The sequence below is a fragment of the Equus caballus genome, chromosome 13 (assembly GCF_041296265.1).
Source record: "Equus caballus isolate H_3958 breed thoroughbred chromosome 13, TB-T2T, whole genome shotgun sequence".
NCBI lineage: Eukaryota > Metazoa > Chordata > Mammalia > Perissodactyla > Equidae > Equus > Equus caballus.
The window spans coordinates 52300083-52319409 of NC_091696.1; the positions used below are offsets into that span (position 1 = coordinate 52300083).

The 19327-nt window shown below is 40.2% G+C and overlaps 2 protein-coding genes and 1 long non-coding RNA gene across 12 annotated transcripts in view; 2 read left to right on the top strand and 1 right to left on the bottom strand.

The window, feature by feature from the left end:
- The window catches only part of MEIOB (meiosis specific with OB-fold), a 28972-nt gene extending 14073 nt beyond the window's left edge, over window positions 1-14899 (top strand). For 4 of the 10 annotated variants that reach the window (XM_023616606.2, XM_023616607.2, XM_023616608.2 and 1 more), the window contains exons 7-14: window positions 1452-1552; window positions 2456-2508; window positions 2595-2690; window positions 6394-6495; window positions 8695-8848; window positions 11404-11587; window positions 12318-12404; window positions 14499-14899. In XM_023616606.2, coding sequence (XP_023472374.1) covers window positions 1452-1552; window positions 2456-2508; window positions 2595-2690; window positions 6394-6495; window positions 8695-8848; window positions 11404-11587; window positions 12318-12404; window positions 14499-14609 — 888 coding nt within the window. In that variant the 3' untranslated portion in view covers window positions 14610-14899. Of the gene's footprint in view, window positions 1-1451; window positions 1553-2455; window positions 2509-2594; window positions 2691-6393; window positions 6496-8694; window positions 8849-11403; window positions 12261-12317; window positions 14079-14498 lie in introns of those variants that run through there. The other 6 variants (XM_023616609.2, XM_070231160.1, XM_023616610.2 and 3 more) reach the window with 4 other exon arrangements.
- On the bottom strand, window positions 9354-15140 carry LOC138917039 (uncharacterized). Its single transcript, XR_011424385.1, has 2 exons — window positions 14984-15140; window positions 9354-11580 (listed from the first exon to the last, which is right to left on the bottom strand). It is a non-coding gene; the product is annotated as an uncharacterized lncRNA (long non-coding RNA).
- HAGH (hydroxyacylglutathione hydrolase) overlaps window positions 15114-19327 on the top strand; it is a 28632-nt gene continuing 24418 nt past the window's right edge. Inside the window, exon 1 of the mRNA XM_070231165.1 lies at window positions 15114-15489. The gene's annotated coding sequence lies outside the window, so the exon portion shown is untranslated. The remainder of the gene's footprint in view (window positions 15490-19327) is intronic.

Sequence of the window (19327 nt, forward strand, 5' to 3'; positions counted from 1 at the left end):
AGAAATCACTTTCTGGGCAGTTTAGGTTCAATCTTTCTTAAAGGCAGGATATGATCTCTCAATTTCCCTGGAATTCTGTAAGATGCCATTATATTACAATGTAGGAAGAATTTTCTAAAACTCAGTATGAATATAAGCAAAAACCTGCAACAGCTTTTTTCATGCCTCCCCCATGAGTCTGCTACCCTCCTTCATAGGATTACTTCTTTTTTTTTCACCTCTTCTCACATTTTGCTTCCATCACTCTTACATTTCTTTTCTTCACACTTTTATTTGACATGTTCTCTCTTCCTTCTCACTTCTACTTAGGTCTCTTTAAAACTTCTTTTCATACAATTTTCTTGCATGCTGTCATCTGACAGGCCTCTCTCTCTCATACTCTGGCCATCTTTTCCTCTCACTTACTTTCTAGATCCTGCTCTTCTGCTGGCAGCCGTGACTTTTTTTCAGCTCCTTCCCATGGAGCTCAGCTCTGCCAATAGATGCAGTGGTGACAGTGGCATAGGGGGCAGCTAGCTGACTGTGCTTGGGCCATTGCTATACAGCTGTCAGAGGTACCTGCCATTCCATATGAGAACTCCCTGGGGGGACAGAAGGGCCCTGAGTTCACTTCCACCTCCGTGATCCTCTTACCCTGCTATGTGGTTCAAATCAGACAGTGTGTCAAAGAGCTTTCTCCTACATTCTTGATTTGTCCTCACCACTTTATCCCTATGAGGGCGGCAAAGGAGGCATGGACATCCATACCTGGGCTAGCAAGATGAGGACACTGAGCCCAGAGAGACTGAGTTCATGTAGTCACATGAGCTCCATGCCAGGCCCTGCGTTAAGTCGTGGGGATACACAGATGTTTAAAATGTACTTCCAACCCTTAGTGAGGCCACATAGGTGCCATCCAGCGACTTGTTATGGAGCATTTGTTCTGACATGTAGAAAAGACCCCACAGTCTTTTTTTTTTTTTTTTGAGGAAGGTCAGCCCTGAGCTAACATCTGCTGCTGATCCTCCTCTTTTTGCTGAGGAAGACTGGCCCTGAAATAACATCCGTGCCCATCTTCCTCTACTTTATAAGTGGGATGCCTGCCACAGCATGGCTTGATGAGCGGTGCCATGTCCATACCCAGGATCCGAACCGGGGGACCCCGGGCCGCTGAATCAGAATATGTGAACTTAACCGCTGCACCACTGGGCCAGGCCCCCACAGTCTTAACTTAAAGCACATATATCTGTATCTCTCTTCAATGAAAATGTGTAACTTGGAACTTCAGCTAAATACACCTAGTGTAAAGATAGAAGATGCTTTTAAGTCATCAAATTTATGTTAGCGTTCTTGGTATTTTGATATTTCTAATTTGCTATTTAAAAGGTAAACATTTGAGTATTTCCATCAACAAATGTTTAAGTCCCTCTACAACCATAGGTTAAGATTAACTATTTCCTTCCATTTCTAAGGTTGGAGAGCCAAAATACTTTACAACTTCAGACAGAAGAAAAGGCCAGAGGTGTGAAGTTAAACTCTATGATGAGATGGAGTCTTCTTTTGCGATGATATGGTAACCCCCTATATCTGTTCCAAACTGTGAAATCCCTGCTATTATCCCTAAGACAGAACATTTTTATTTCATCGAAAAGATGATGGATTTCATATCAGGAGAGGAGTAATGATAGGAGAGAAATGATAATTAAAAATAAAGCTTGCTCTTGTATGTTGAGTTGTTACCGTCTATGCTGTAAGACTACCTTAAAATGAAATCTTTAGATGGCGTGGGATTGCTCAGATGGACTCCACCGTAACTGGTTTATTTTTGTACTGTTTTATAGCAAATGGTGGTTTATTAGGTCTCATTGATGAACAAGCCAGACTTTCTGTGATTCCGTGGGTGGTACCCTGGAGCCAGGCCATGGAAAGATGGTAGAAAAGCAAGTGTTGCCACGGGCTGGGTTCTTTGGGGCTGCTGGTGTGTCGGATGTGGGGCAGGGATACACCCTGAAGCACTGCAGGGTATGACATGGCATCGTTTAGACTCCGGGTGCCTGTGCAATGGGCCTTCAATCCCTCAAGTCCCCTGAGCACTTTCTCCACTGTGGGGGCTTCCCTTAATGGTCTGAAAGAGCGGGAATCTTTGGGCTTGTAGTCACTCAGCTCCAGCTAGCCTGGAGAGCCCTAAGTGAGTGGTGGGGAAAAAAAGAATTGTCAGAGCAGAAGTCCTTACAGGTGAACGGTGTTGACGGAATAGATTTATCACATGGATGTGAAATGCTCTGTGAAATAGGCAGCATAGCCCTGCAAAATGCAGGGGAAGCCGACACCCTTAACTTGTGTCTTTGACCACATGGGGGATTGTTAACCCCAGCCGTTGAGACATTCTTTTTTTGGGTGAATAATGTGGTCACTGCCAGTTGTTTTTTTTTTTTAATACATTCAATTTTTGTCACTTCTTTTTTAAAAAATGCAGTTGGGATAATGAATCCATTCTACTTGCACAGAGCTGGATGCCACGAGAAACAGGTATCATACTTCAATGATTGTGTTCAATCTGTGTCATTTTTTATTCACCCATGTAATAATTTTAAAATGGCTTTTTCCCCAAACAGTAATATTTGCTTCAGATGTGAGAATAAGTTTTGACAAATTTCGGAACTGCATGACAGCAACTGTAATCTCAAAAACCATTATTACAACTAATCCAGGTAAAAAGGTGTCTGAAATTTTTTATCCTTTTGGAAATGACTGTATCATGTATACCAATATTAATGCAGCATACTTAAGAATGAAAATGAATATCAATCCACACTGTGGCGGCATCCCACATAAAAGAGAGGAAGATTGGCACAGATGTTAGCTCAGCAACAATCTTCCTCAAGCAAAAAGAGGAAGATTGACAACAGATGTTAGCTCAGGGTCAATCTTCCTCACACACAAAAAAAAAAAGAAAAAGAAAGAAAAGAAAATGAAGCTTGGATTTCATTTGAATTGAAAGTGAAAAATTGCTTTATGTGACTTTTTAAAATTTACAATGAGCTATATTTATCTTTGATATCTTTACTAAAGAAATGAAAAATCAGACTCATTTTTCAAGCATCATCCCTTGTGATGATTTTTGAGAGATCAATGCTATTGATTGGAAAACTTAAATTGTTGACTATTTCAAAATAAAATCAGGGGCTAGCCCTGTGGCCGAGTGGTTAAGTTCTCATGCTCTGCTTCTGCGGCCCAGGGTTTCACCAGTTCGGATCCTGGACGTGGAAATGGCACCGCTCATCAGGCCATGTTGAGGTGGTGTCCCACATGCCACAACTAAAAGGACCCACAACTAGAATATACAATATGTACTGGGGGGTTTTGGGGAGAAAAAGAAAAAAAAAAAAGAAGAAGAAGAAGATTGGCAACAGTTGTTAGCTCAGGTGCCAATATTTAAAAAAAAATAATAAAATCAGTTTCACTACATTTAAATAACTTAGTGCTAGAGCACTGAGAACATATGTAGTGTCATTAATTCATAACTATAAATTGAATGCGCAGCAGGCCCCCTGGAGTGCTTGCTGAAAGGAGTTATAGCTTATCCAGCGTGAGTCAGGGGAGCAGGACCTGGGGAGGTGAGGGCTTGGTGTCCTTAAACGTCCTCAGAGTGCTCTGTAGTGCAGATAGAAAGATTGGGCCAACGCTGCAGGAGAGTGCCGATGTCCCAGAAATGGACTCATCTTTCGCAGTCTCAAGGAGATACAAACGTAGTAGTGTGTCATTTTAAACGTAAGCTCGCTCTACTGCTCAAAGCAAAGCATCAACAGGGACTGAGAATTATAAAGCGATCTTACGTCTTTGACCAAACCGTTATAAGAATTTTTAAAAGTGGAATTACCATGAGATAGAACGTAAAATAAGGACTCTTTTTTATATAAATACACTGGATCTTGCACATCCCTCACAGGAGTGTTATCTCCTTGAAAGCAGTGTCTTGAGAGGTTATGTGACATGCACTGATTTGTTCTTGGTTCAGCTCACATCTGCCGAGGACATGCTGTGTGCTGGGCACTGTCCTGGAGTCCGACAACAAAGCACAGATATCTCCGCCTTGTGCAACTCACATTCTAGCAGGAGAGAGACAGACAGTAAAGATAACACATCTGTGAATTATGAAATACTTGAGAAGAAAAAGAGGAGCAGAGCCAGGAGGGTCCAGGGTGCCACGGTGGGTGTAGGGTGGTCAGGTAGCCTCACTGGGAGAGCGACATTTGAGCAAAGACATGATGAGGCAGTGAGGGGGTTAACCACAGGAAAGAGTGCTCCAGGCAGAGGGAACAGCCAGTGCAAAGGTCCTGAGGCTGGAGTGTGCCTGCATGTGGGAGGAACAGCAACGAGGCCAGTGTGGCTGGAGTTGATAGAGCACCGACAGGAGGAAGAGTAAAGGTCAGAGAAGAAATGGTGGCCATCAAGAAACCTCACAGGCTAATAAAAGTGTGTTGGCTTTTACTCTGTAGGAAGGGGGAGCAGGGCAATGACATTATCTAAGTTTTAAAAGGATCACTCTGGCTGCTTTGTTGTAAATTGATGGTGATACAACCGTGGTCTGTTCTCACCACTTAGGACAAGAGTGCCACTCTTCAATTCCTTTTTTTTTTTTTGCTGAGAAAGATTGGCCCTGTGCCAGTCTTCCTCTATTTTGTATGTTGGTCACTGCCATGGCATGGCTGATGAGTGGTGTGTAGGTCCATGCCTGGGATCCAAACCTGAGAACCCCAGGCCACCAAAGCGGAGGGTGCCAAACTTAACCAGTACATCATGGGGCTGGCCCTTTTTTTATTTTGAAGAGGATACTATGCTTTCTTATTTTTAATAATTTATTAATACTATCTATGATAGAAAATCTGTATCCTTTAAGGGTAAATTTGGTCTGGGAAAATTTCTAAAACACAGTTGGATTTGTCTGGTGGAAAAGGTTATCCAGTTTGACAGTAGTAATTGTATCAAGACCTCAAGACTAAGTTAATGAGACAGAGTCAAAGGGTGTTGTACATTTGGCTCTGAAAGCAGATTCAAAGGAGAATGTTATTTTTGAGTAGTGCCAACATCATTGGAGTAAATGCCTTATTTCTCAAGGAGACGAATTTGAAGGAGACTGCTTATAAGGGTGCATAAATTTCAGTGTGCTTGTTTAAATTAGCTGTATTTCTAATTTCCTGGGCTACACCTGCAGGTAGAAATTAAGAACCTCTTAATGGTTTAAGCTTTCATCCTTGCCAGGATGTCCAGGCTTCCTTATAGCTTTGTCTGCCCAGGGAAAGTTCATCAGACAGGGAAGGCAGAATTTCTGCCCCCTGCAGACAGTCCTGGATGACCCTGCTTTCGGTAGGGATCTTTACCGCAGTGCCTGCGCCCTACCCTTCCTACCAGCTTTCATCCCGGGAAGCTCGTTGGTTAGATTTCTGTGGCCCCACTCCAGCATCTGCTCCCATCTGATGGGCAGCAATACTGTCAGGGTCTCAAAAGCGTTCGCTCATTCACTCATTAATTTACAAATATTTATTGAAGGCCTTTGTTTGCCAAGTACTGAGATAACTTAAATACTTTCTGGAATGAGGAAGTACACGAGTGATGGATGGTCAGATTGCTGGAAGGATAGTCACTATATTGGATACTGGAAATACAGAAATGAAAAGGCAAAACCCGTGCTGATGAGGGATTTCAGTCTAGTTATGAGAAAGAAGAGACAGTGCTAAGACTTGGGGTGTGATGGGACAAGGAGGAAGAAAGCCCTAACTCTTCCCCAGAGAGCCAGGGGTCCAAGCGTGGTCAGGACGATTTGTGGAAAGCTGGGGTGGGTAGGGGAGGGCTGAAAGACCATCAAGTGTTGGAGGTTGGGGATTGAGGTTGGAGTGTCAGAGTCATGGGAGAGCCTTTTTTCAAAATTACGTTCTTGCTTTCTGGCATATCATCTCATTATTCCTGAGAATATTCATATCCCAAATTGAGGAACAAGCCTTTCAAATAACTTAAAATTTTTTTTTCTGATTAAAAAAGAAATCCATATAAAATTCAGAAAATATGTAAAAGCATAAAAAGAAAAACAAAGATCACCTATAAATTCACCATCTTATAAGAGAATCATTTCTTTGATATATATTCTTCCAGATAATTTTTCATTTATACCTTTTTTTAACTGAAAGAGTTGTACCACAGAGTTTTGTAAGCTGCTTTTTACACTAACAATATCTGGTGTACATCTGTCCATGTTAGTAGAGCACTATGTCACATTGTTAATGGCTGTGTAATATTCTGTTTGATTGTATTCTTCCATGTCTTCACTTTTTACCATTAAAAATAATTTTGGATCATTTACAATGATTTAAAAAGTAATCAGTTTGCTTTTTACTTATAATGCATTTTCAATTTAAGATACACCAGAAGCTAACATCCTATTGAATTTTATAAGAGAAAATAAAGAAACAAATCCTCTGGATGATGAAATTGACAGTTATTTGAAAGAACCCATAAATTGTAAGTGACCTTTAAATATTATTTGAATTTTTAAAAGGCCGAGATTGGGCCTGTAAAATTTTGTCGTACATAGTAAAACAAAAGATACTATGTTCTTATTACATAAGAATAATAGTAAAAGATGTTATATTAAAATATATAGTAAAAGATACTATATTCTTAGTATACTATATTCTTATTATGTAACTGCTGTATTTCCACTTTTTAAAAGGTAGTTTAAAACTTCTGGAGGCTCATAGAACCTTTTGACAATCTGATGAGAGCTAATGACCCCCTCCCCAGAAAAGTAGCTGTACCCACACATAGAATTTTGCATAAAATGTCATGGGTTCACAGCCCCTAAATCCATGCAGCCCAGGTTGAGGCTTGACTCTAAAAGGGATGCTGTTTGTTGCCACCTGTGGCTGATGCTAGACCCTCGGGAGAGTGAAGAGGAGCCCAGGGAAGTCTTAGGTCACTCCCTGAAGGCATGTTCTGTAACCTGGTCCTAGGAGACGAAATACTGCCTCATCATACATGACACCTAATTCATCTCAAGAGAGTAACAATTCAATTAAGTGTGAAATAGTTCTTCTGCAAGTCACCTTGTAAAAGAACTTTGTTGTTGCTTTTGTGGGGGATGTTTAACACATTTCCTTTCAGTAGCAACCATTGATAGAAAAAAACACGACTGGGTCAAAATTATAATTATCTATTTGCCTAACAAGAAGGAACAAGCTAGAAATTGTATTGTTTATTAGAGTTCAAATTAAGCTGTTATTGTTACTTTGGAAGCCTTTTTTAAATGTCGGGTCATTTGTGGAAAACGCCGTGTCAGGAGACTTCCAGGAAACGCAGAAGCGTTCACTGGGCTGTGAGGTGGATTTGCCAGAACATATCTCAGTCCCTGCCCATCATTCAACCCTGAAGCGGGGACAACGACAACAATGCCTACAGCCTTCTCAAGGCTACTCAGGACTATTGTATTTGTTTGGAAAAATTTTTCCTGATCAATGGGTCATATCAAAGTAATCACAAAAGTAGTACTTAAGTTTCTCTTTCTTTTATGTCACTGTGGAAACTTTTATGATTAAATTTGGTTATAGGCAAAAATGAGTTGCTATGTCTTTTAAAATGCTCATTCTTCCCATGAAAAATTTATAGGTTGAAATTGATTAAATATTTCAGGATAAAACTATCATATTTTCTTTAAAGCTTTCATTATTTTTATTTAAAATGATAGTGTTCAGTATAAGAAAAGTAAATACAACAAACAGACCAGAAATAAAGTGTTATTTTTTGAACATCATCCAATCCATCTTCCAGTGCACATGTACTAACAGCAAGATAAAGAATAAAAATAAATGATAAGTAAATAGATACAAACAACTATACTTTTTATTGAAGAAAATTAAATTTTATATACTAGATAGCAAGAAAAGAAACCAGTGAAGCTCTGAAGGAACTGGGCAACTGCTGTTAAAAGTTTTCTTACCCAAGTAATATTTGGACCTTCAGATTCCTCTAAAATTAAGAAAAATAAAAATGACTATTAGGCTATTGTTTTTAGTTTTAAAAGTTTTCTTTTTTTGAGGAAAATTTTTCCCTGAGCTAACATTCACTGCTAATCCTCCTGTTTTTTGCTGAGCAAAATTGGCTCTGAGCTAACATCCATGCCAGTCTTCCTCTATTTTGTATGTGGGTCACTGCCACAGCATGGTCACCGATGAGTGGTGTAGTCTGTGCCTAGAATTCAAACCTGGGCCACCGAAGTGGAGCACACCAAACTTAACCACCAGGCCATGAGGCTGGCCCCTCTAAAGTGCTTTTAAAAGTCTCTTCCCCGTTTAAAAAATTGAATCAACTGCCTTTTTCTTATTGATTTTCAGAATTCTTTAGATGTTCTGGATATGAGTCCTTTGTCTCTTTGTAGATCGCTAGCATCTCCCACTCAATGGCTTGCCTTTTCACTCTTTTAATGGTATCTTCTGATGACTAGAAATTATTCATTTTAATGAAGACTAATTTCTCATTCTTTTCATTTTTTGGCTTATGTGTACTTATATCAGTTTTAATATAGCAAATATAATAATTTTTTTGTTACTTAAGCTAGTACATGTTCTCATTTGAACTTTGTAGCTTTTCTATTTGGATATAATCTTTTGGAGGTCTTAGAATATATATAGAACTGTAATAACTTCTTTTTATTTTTATTTCTAGTAAATACAATAGTTGATGTCTATACAGTTGAACAATTAAAGGTAAAAGCTTTGAAGAATGAAGGGAAAGCTGATCCTCTCTATGGCATTCTTTATGCTTACATTTCTACATTGAACATTGATGATGAAACCACAAAAGTAGTTCGAAATAGATGGTAAGAAGCCAAATTACTTTTACCAAATTCATTCTTGTAAGAAATAAAAAGTGACTATTTTTAATAAATTTTAAGCTCTATAAAAGTTAAAGCTGTTCTTTAACATGAGTGGTTATGTATTTGAGAGAAATGTATAAATAGATAACCCATAATGAAGTTCCATGGCAAACTATTTAGATTCAAAGATTATAATTGCCTTTTAAAATAAAATTTAATTTACTGTGTTTTTACCGTCCTCAAATATAAGGATATAATACTGCCAGAAACTTTTAACTGGACTGGCAAATTGTTTTATAATGTATTAGAAAACTGATTTGGTTGCCATGCCCTATAGCAATACTAGTGACAGCATTTTTAAAAATTATTTTCAACTGCATGATGAATATGATTTCTAACCTCTCCTAGGTCAAAGTTAGTATCTACTTGCATAGAAAAGTAAGCCTAGTAGATTTAAGATGCTTGGCAGGAAAGATCTAAAATGTTACTGTGAAAGTTTCCATATGGATTTTGTAATTAAAATTTTTATTGACATAGTTTTAGATTTAGATGGCATTGTAAGAAACAATGTAACCAAACTCAGTTGGTTCGCCTCTTGGTGAGCGCAGAGACAAAAGGCACAGCCAAGGCAGAAGTAGGTGAAGAAAGGTTTATTACTTGCACAAGCGATGGAGAACATCGGGAATATTTTCCCAAAGCAGTGCCTCCCTGAACAAGGGTTTGAGGTGTCCTTTTATTGTTAGATCAGAGTGTAGTTCATGAATATTCAGTTAAGGAAAAGGCAGGAGATGGGGGTTTATCGCCTAACAGCCATGTTCTTTGAAGGCCAATGTGTAGCATGCATACATACGTAGCATGATCTAAAAATGCTGCTTTGCCCCTCTCACAGGAGGAGAGTTTAAGATGTTAATGAGATTACAATGGAACAGTTCACTTTAGTTTATTTCAGAGCAGTTTGAGGCCGCTAGAACTGGCTTCAGCTGGCTTGCTTATGGGAACCTTCTGTGGTTAGGCTCTTCCTGAAACTTTTTGTTTGCAAAACACTCAACAGGTAATGTTAGATTTGATCAGATCTTCAGTACCCCTTTCTTTGCCTGGCTTCCTGGTTACAATAATATAGAGAGATCCCATGTGCACTTTGTCCAGTTTCCCCCAGTGGTAACATTTTGCGAAACTATAGTATCACCTTGCAGCCAAGATATTGACATTAATTCAATCCACTGATCTTATTCAAATTTCCCCAGACTGACTTGCATCATTTGTGTGTATATGTATATTAAATTCCATATAGTTTTATCACATGTATAGGTTTGTGTATCTACCACCACAGTCAAGATATTAGCCTGTGGATTTTTAAAACATTTATGATTTGATATTAAAGTTGAAAAAACTAATGTAGAGGTATTGTGCAAGGCAGGTGTTTATTTTTTGAAAAATATTTTTCAAAAATTAAAAAATGTTATTGTCCTCCTTATTTTTTCCTACATCTTTAGTATTTATATCTGAGGAAAAGCATCTAAAATTCGCTTAAAAACTGATCTGTGGGGGCCAGCTCAGTGGTGTAGTGGTTCAGTTTCTGCATTCTGCTTTCCTGGCCTGGGGTTCACAGGTTTGGATCCCAGGTGTGACCCAGCACCACTTGTCAAGCCACACTGTGGTGGCATCCCACATAAAATGGAAGAAGATTGGCACAGATGTTAGCTCAGTGACAACCTTCCTCGAGCAAAAAGAGAAAGATTGGCAACAGATGTTAGCTCAAGGCCAGTCTGCCTCACACACACACTCATACACACAAAACTGATCAGTGTTTAGACAAGAAACCACTGTCTTCAGATCATTCCCTCTACTTGAGAAAGTTGAATTAGTCTTCCTATTTAAATAGGCTAAAGTAAGTAAGGCCTATTTCAAAAATATGGACTAGCGTGTGATTACCACTTAAGAGTAGCATGTGTCACTAGCAGTACTAACAGCATTTAAGGTGTGAAACCCACCCAACTTTGGCATTTTTCTGTAGATGCACAGAAGAGCTAGCACAGGACCATCAAACAAGCATTCATGGAGCCTAGGCTCTCTAGGCACAAAACACGATTCCCACCCGCAGAACTCTGAGCTGGGGAGAGAAGACAGACGTACCGGCGATAGCAAGGAATAGGATGTGACACGCTGTAAGTCAGGGCTGAAGTCAAAGTTCTGCAGCTGCTCAGAGAATGGAAGGGGGAGCACTGAGGTGCAAGAAAGGAAGGCCCTAGTGGGGAAATGAGCCTGGGCATGGGCAAGCACATCAGCAGAGGGAAAGGCAGGAGGCAGGACGGTGAGGGGACTGGCTTAGCTCCATTTCAGAGGAAGCACGAATGCTGAAAATGAGGCTGATTGCATAAAAAGCATGTCGTATTGATTTGTATTATTCCTCGTTTTGTATGTCTGTCTTGTATCCTGCTCAGTGCTGAGCGCTCTGTAACTGCTTACTCTGAAAGTGTTCCACTGCTGACTCAGACTTTGAAATGATAATTCTTCTGCTAGAGATCACATTTTACCACACTGTCTTTGTTTCTTTTCAGTTCAGGCTGCGGTTACATTGTAAATGAAGCATCCAGCACTTGTACAACTTGCAACAAAGATTCTTCCAAATTCAGATCTGTTTTTCTCAGCTTCGACATGCTAATTGATCTTACTGATCACACAGGTACCCTCCATTCCTGTAGTCTCACGGGAAGCGTTGCTGAGGAGACCTTGGGCTGCACGGTAAATAGCAAAAAGGGAAGCATGTTTAGAAATATTTCCAAATTGAGTTCTCTTCCCCCAAAAGATAGGTTATTTTGGTGAATATTTGATAGAAATTAATTCATTAATAAAGAGGTCTGGGAAAAATCGATCTTGATTTAAACACACGTTGCTTTAATGAACAAATAATTACGTATTGTATATTAAAATCATAGTTAATATTAACTATTAGGGATAACAATGGAGGCACTTGGCCACAGTGGAGAATAAAATGATATTTTATGTAGTCAAGTAACAGTGGGTAGAATAACACATTGGAGACGTTGATTAGTTATGAGGCGGCTCCTTCCTAAGGAGGGTTTGGTGATATTTCACCTACCCCGCTGTACAAAATCAGCCACGCATTTTCTCCTCAGTCTGCTGCTACAGGGAGGCAGCAGATCCTTAGAGATTAGCTTGCATACTTGATGGTAGGTACTCGTTTTTTGTTGTTAGAACCAGCTCATGAAGTTGACCGTTAAAGCGTAGTTCCAAGAGGTTTCTACTTTGTTAAGGGAGCTTTCTATGCTGAGGCGCCTGAGTGGTTTCAGAGATTGCATTTAGAGCCTTTCTGGCCATATCTCCTCCATTGAGAGGATTGAGCTGTAATTTCTGTGAATAAAAACTCATTTCTAGTGAGCAAATCTAAGTATCACATTGTTGTCAAGATGAGTTATCTTTGGAAATATTTGTTTGATTTTTTTTTAACCAGGTAAATGAGTTTCTTGCAATGACGGATGCACAGAAAACAGCACTAAAGTGGCAATTTCTTTTGGAAAGAAGCAAAATTTATTTGAAAGTTAGTGTATTTTATAGTACTATGTTATCCTATATGTTGAAACAATAAGGAAATCCAAGAGTATGCCCTAATAAATGAGGGAATTCATTATTTTTAATAATGCCTGATTCTCAGATGTGCAGAAGGATTTGCCTACTGTAGAAACAATGGAAGTAATCATGTTTTTTCATATAGTATGAAGGAGTTAGAAATGACACCAAGGAGGGCCAGCCCAGTGGCACAGCAGTTAAGTGCTTACATTCCGCTTCGCTGGCCCGGGGTTCGTGTGTTTGGATCCCGGGTGCGGACATGGCACTACTTGGCATGCCATACTGTGGTAGGTGTCCCACATATAAGGTAGAGGAAGATGAGCATGGATGTTAGCTCAGGGCCAGACTTCCTCAGCAAAAAGAAGAGGATTGGCAGAAGTTAGCTCAGGGCTAATCTTCCTCAAAAAAAAAAAAGAAAGAAATGTCACCAAGGAAATAGATCAACAAAGAAAATATCCACTAATGTTAACTCCAAGGCAAAGCACCAGGCTTTGAAGTCGACGCTCTGTCCCCCACCCCAGCCATGTGGCAGTGCCCCGCTCTTCAGTGGGCAGTGTACAATAGCGTAGTTAAATGCTTAGATGCTGGAGAGAGGCAGACTCAGGTTTGAATCCCAGTTCTACCACTTCTTAGCCTATGTGACTCTCGGGAGGTACGTAACTTCTCTAAGCCTCTAAAGTTCTGTGGTCCTACAGCTCTGATCAGAGCAGAGTCCTGCAGCCCCAGCAGTGCTTCAGTGTTGGAGGATCACAGAATCTTAGTGATAAAGGTGTGAAACGGGGAGTGTGACAAACCCCTTTGTTTTGCAAGTGAGGAAAATGGGACCAAGAAATGTTGCTACTTGGCCCAGGTTACAGGTGAGAAAGGGCTGCAGCCTACATTATTTCCTTCCCTGGTTCTCAAACATTTTCTCCTTCACACTCTTAAAAATTTTCAAGCTCTTGTTTAAATGAGTTATATCTGTTGATATTTACTGTACCAGAACTTAACACTGAGAAAAATTTAAAACATATTCATGAACACAGATTCCATTAGTGGTCAAAGCAATGATGTCATCTCACGTCATGTAACCTCTAGAAAACTACAGTGCGCTCTGGTGAAAGAAGGAGAGTAGCAAAGGCAAACAACATCTTAGTAGTATTATGACAATAGTTTTGATCTCATGGATATCCTGAAAGAGTCTTTCAGGAAGAAGACTGCAGCTACTCCATCTCAGCCTCATAAGCAGGTTTTCCCCTTTTCCAGTGGCTTCCTTCCCTTGTGGCCTCAAGCATATCTGAACTTACATTGCTCTGCTAATATGATAAAAACAAGGTATTCCTATATAGATTGGACTTTTTATGCATATATATATATCATATTTCAGTTAAAAACAATGAACTACTTTAAATGGTTCAGCTAGAGGGATTTCAAAGCAAGGTATTCATTTTAATGTTTAAAATGCATGGTGATGTTAGTACAAGTCCTTGTAAGTCTGATATTGGTGTTAAGGAATAATTTCCAAAAAGGTCAAACCATAACTTTTATACAAAAATAAAGTGAACATATGTCAAAGATTTAACTGAATTTATTAATTAATACAGGAAATTAAAATGGCTAGTTGATGTGTCCTTCACACTTCATGTTAAATAAAATGTTGGTGAAAGTGCTTTGTAAATTATAAAAAATAAGACATTATTATGAGTAAACTGCATCACTGCATCCTGGTAGTCTAATAGATTATGTTACTGCTACAGGTTAACACCTCTCACAACTGGTAGTTTGAACACACTTTAAGCCCTTTTTTCTACATGTTGGGTTGGAAATATCAACTTTCCCACCAGAGAGAAAGGTCATGAAAAAAATGACATGGATCTTTACAAAATCACTGTCAGAAGCCAGATCTGTAATTTCTCTACCAAACTCTGCCTGGGACTGGAACTCTTTCCATCCTCTTAGAACTTTAATTGAAGTTTATGTTCACATCTGTAAACAAAGCTCATTGCAGTTCTCTATTTGTGGTCATTGGCTTTCAACTTTACATACAAAGTCATTTTTAAAACTGTCTCTCTTTTTCTCCCTGCAGTTTTTTTTATCACACAGAGCAAGGGGTGGATTGAGAATTAGTGTGCTTTCGTGTAAGCTTGCAGATCCTATTGAGGCAAGTAGGAACTTGTCTGGACAAAGAAATATTTAAGACCAGATATCATTCTTTAAACTCTGGAAAAGAATAAGAGTTTTAACTTGCTTTAAAGTGGAAAATGAGTTTGAAAATTATGGATAAATTTGTATTTTGTTCAAATGTGGTAAAAATATTTCTGTAAATTCTTATTATGTTTCCTCCTGGAGTTGGTTTGGGGTTAAGTCTTAAAATATCTCTCATCCGAGCTCATTTCTTAGAAGGCTTTTTCTACTGTCTTTGCCCTCTCTCTTCCCAAGTTGGAAAATGTTTGCATGAATTAATAAACAAATTTCATCTTTCTCATAGATATGAATGATTTCTTTTCTTAGCCCCTTCCCTCTTTGTCTGGGTTCCTGGGAGAAAGATCAGAACCTCTAAAAACGACTTACCTCGAGCTTGGCAATGGCTCAGAGGGATGAGGGACTCTCTTGGCGCCGTGTGGGAACAGCAGAAGTCCGTGGGCGATATTGTGCAATTGCTTTGAACACTGTAGAGCTCTTCTAATCCCTTCCCTTCTCTGATGACACGGAGCTACCCGGTGCTTCTGAAGGCTTGCCGACTCAGGCTGACATTTAGGAGTCTGAATCAACTGGGAGGAGACCAACTTCAAAATGTTATATGAGGGTGCCGAGTCTCAGGAACTTGGGAGGGTGGGAGACTCGCTCTGACAGAAGGACGGTGGCCCGCCTTCCACCCCACGTGTCTTTGCAGTAGCCCCAAAGCACTCTGTTCAGCTCTACACATTCTGAGTTACTTGCTGCACGGCGCAGACCCACCGCTACAGTCAGCACTGACCCACAGTCTGGGAGGTTTGGCTAATGTATTTTGGGTCTGGCACTTCAGAGGCTGCATTTCACCCACCACAGAAGTGGAAAACACAAAAAAAGAAAAAAAAGTAAGTATATGAAACTCTTTTATAAAGCTGATGTTGGGAGATAAACTTATCTTGTCAGCCATGTTTTCTCTGGCTTTTATCATATGCAGCCATGGAGGAGGGAGGGATATGAGCTGACTCCTGCTTTGTCCAAATTGTGGTAATAAACGAGGTAATGAAGGATTTGACCTACTTGTGCAAACAGCAAGTGTGCCTGATGAGGAGCTTCCTTCCTTTCTCCCTTGGGGAGGGGAATGGGTGTGTTAAGCAAGGTGAGTTGGGAGGGTGGACAGGAAGGAAAGAGGGAGAGTAGTGGAGAGGGGAGCGGGGAGGGGTCAGGCTGGGGAGGAGAGAGAAGTGTAGGTGTCCAACAGTGCAGGAGACAGGAAGGACGCTTGGCTCAGATGGTGTGTCAGGTGCTGTGTGCCAGGTCTCTTGGTGCCCTGACCAAAGCATCAACACCTGGGCCAAGGGTGCCAGAGCCAGCTGTCTGGGCTCCTACAGTCTGTGGGCCACAGCGGCTCTGGCTGTTTCACCACTGGCTTCAGCTTCATAAATCGGGCATTCTCAAAGTAGGGTCATAGGCACATCCGGTGTTCCCCAGCCACAGCCCCAGTGGGCGGCAGAGAGCTCTGAATGACCTCCTCACTGCTACCTTGGGGACCACCAGCATTTAACTAGGGAGACCCCATACCCCTCGCTGGAGGACACCCCGATTGCTTATTTCCTCTCATGATGTAGGAATCCACAGGGCTAGCGCTGAATCGGAGGTGCTTCACAAAGCTTAACCTACACATTTATGAAATGGAGATTACAAATTGTTTGAGATCTAAAATTTGGTTGTAGATTAGCCAGAATGCAGCCACTCAAAGCAGTAAAAGACAGAAGCATCCCCCACCATCAACACAAAATACGCACTCCCCTTTCACCTGCCCTGCCATGCTCCCCACGTCAGGGATCTGCATTTCCCTAGTCCTCTCCAGGTGCTGCTTTTCTCATGATCCTGGCATCTTTGCTCTACAGGTTTTATATTGCTTTATATAAAGAGTTTGGTGACTGTGATTTTTCCTAATCGTCTATTAGTAACTCATTTCAATAAGATTTTCCTTTCCTAATTCTGCTTTGGTGAGTTTTTTTGTTCAGTCCTCTGCACGTGGCAGAAACACAATATACATTTATCCATTCATCTGTTGATGGACATTTGGGCTGCTTCCACCTCTTGACTATTGTGATTAGACAGTCATAGCTGCTATGAATATGCGTGTACAAGCATCCCACATTTTTTGTATACGTCTCTCCTGACTGAATCATCTACCTATCCACCTTTCTATGTTAAAACATCTAATTTACAAAATATAACAAAGAATTAAAAACACATATAATTTACAAATACAAGTTACACTATAATCTGCTTTTACACTTAATTTATAATAAAGTTCATATCATTAAATATTCTAACATAATTGCCGCCTGTCATTTCATTATATGATTATAGGATAGTGAATGTAATCAATCCAATATGGTTTGACATTTAAGATGTTTCTGAGTTTTGCTGTTATAAATGACAGCTATAGCTAAGTCTTTGTCCACATTCTTAATTATTTCTTCGGGACAAGTTTCTAGACATGAAATTGCTGCAATAATATAAATAGCTAACATTGAGTGCTTTTATGTGACAGACAATGGTCATAAGCACTTTACTAATATTACCTGATTTATACAAGTACTATTATTTTGCCCGTTTTATAGATGGGACATGAAGGTCCAGCTAGAAGAGGTGGAGTCGGAGGTGGCTGCAGGCTCAAACCCGTCTGCTGCTCCAGGATGGGCTCCAGCTCTGAGCTTCTCAATTTGTGCTTCCCCTTTTGTAAATGGGATGACAATGCCAACTTCACTTGGCGACTGTGAAGACTAAATAAGCTAATGTGTGTAAAGTGCTTAGACTCATGCACTGGGTACATGATCAGTGAGTGTCAGTTATTTCGTAAATGTTGAGGCATAGCAATTCCATTGGCTCTCATATTTGGCAATATTTTCATTCTATGAATTCGATTCTGCTTTTTTTTTTTTTTTTTTAAGATTTTATTTTTTCCTTTTTTCTCCCCAAAGCCCCCCCGGTACATAGTTGTGTATTCTTCGTTGTGGGTTCCTCTAGTTGTGGCATGTGGGACGCTGCCTCAGCATGGTCTGACGAGCAGTGCCATGTCCGCGCCCAGGATTCGAACCGACGAAACACTGGGCCGCCTGCAGCGGAGCGCGCGAACGTAACCACTCGGCCACGGGGCCAGCCCCTCGATTCTGCTTTTATAGTTTGAATCTTTTTTTTAGTATATCATTACACTTGTAATTACTTTACTCTTTCCCTTTATTGAAAGGAAATATAAAACTTCTCTGAAACCAAAGGTACTACATAACATTTACACCAAAAATGTGCCCAATAGTCTTGTTAAAAAGATAACTGAGTATAAGCATATGAAAAGATGTCCACTTCACCATTAATCAAAGAAACTCAAACTTAAACAACTGTAACCATGATGATGCCCAGCGTTGGCTAGGGTGTGTAAAAAGGTATTTTTTTTTTCTTTTTTTTTTTTTTTGAGGAAGACTGGCCCTGAGCTAACATCTGTGCCCATCTTCCTCTTTTTTATATGTGGGATGCCTGCCACAGCATGGCTTGACAAGCAGTGTATAGGTCCACGCCCGGGATCCTCCGGGCTGCTGAAATAGAATGTGTGAACTTTGCTGCTCCACCAGCCTGGCCCCTAAAAATGTCTTCTTAAACACTCTTGTCAAGTACAAATAGTGCATCTTTTCCCCAGGGCTATTTGGCAAAAAGTATCAAAGTTTTAAAGTGCAAACATTGAACAAATCAATTTCACTTCCAAGACTCTTCCTAAGGAAATAAGTGCCAGAATGTGTGTGGATGATGTTCCTTGCATCGTTGTTTCTAGTAGCAAAGCATTTGAAACCTACGCAACCTATAGGGGAATGTTGGGCCCCACCTAGATCTTCTTTACTTGCAGGTGCACACCTACCCCTGGGCTTTTATGCAGATCAGAGAGTTACCTGGGGAAGTTACCAGAGGGGTGGAGGAGCAGATTCCGGCAATGACATCCCCTTGGGATGGTCAGCAGACAGAAGCTCATCTCCAGCTCTGAGACCACATTCTTTGTTTGCTTTCTGCTCTTTCTGCTTCCTCTCCACTTCCTTTCTCCTGAGAGCACTCCTAACAAGTCACAAGAACAAGAGTCCCCAGCTTAAGCTCTGCTTTTGGGGTACCTGATCTAAGACACAGCCATTAAAAGTGATTATAAGGGGCTGGCCCAGTGGCATTGTGATTAAGTTCACACACTCCACTTCAGTGGCGCACGGTTCATGTGTTCAGATCCCAGGTGTGGACTTACACACCACTCATCAAGCCATGCTGTGGCGGTGTCCCACACACAAAGTAGAGGAAGATTGGCACAGGTGTTAGCTCAGCGACGATCTTCCGCGAACAAAAAGAGGAAGATTGGCAACAGATGTTAGCTCAGGGCCAATCTTCCTCAAAAAAAAAAAAAAAAGATTATGAAAATCTATATTCACTGATCTGGAAAGATGTTTATAGTATACTAAGTGGATGTAGAATATTCATTTTTTATAAAAGCCCAATGAACAATAATAATTTTTTTTAAAAAGGCCAAAAGAACAGAAGTCAAGCTGTATACTCTGTGTGGACTAATATATTATGGATTATTTTCTTAAGTTATGATAATAGTATTGTGGCTATATAGGAAGATGTCCTTATTCTTAGGAGATGCGTCCTGAAAGGGTAGAGTGTTTCTGCAACTCATTTCCAGTTTCAGTTTTCCACAACAAG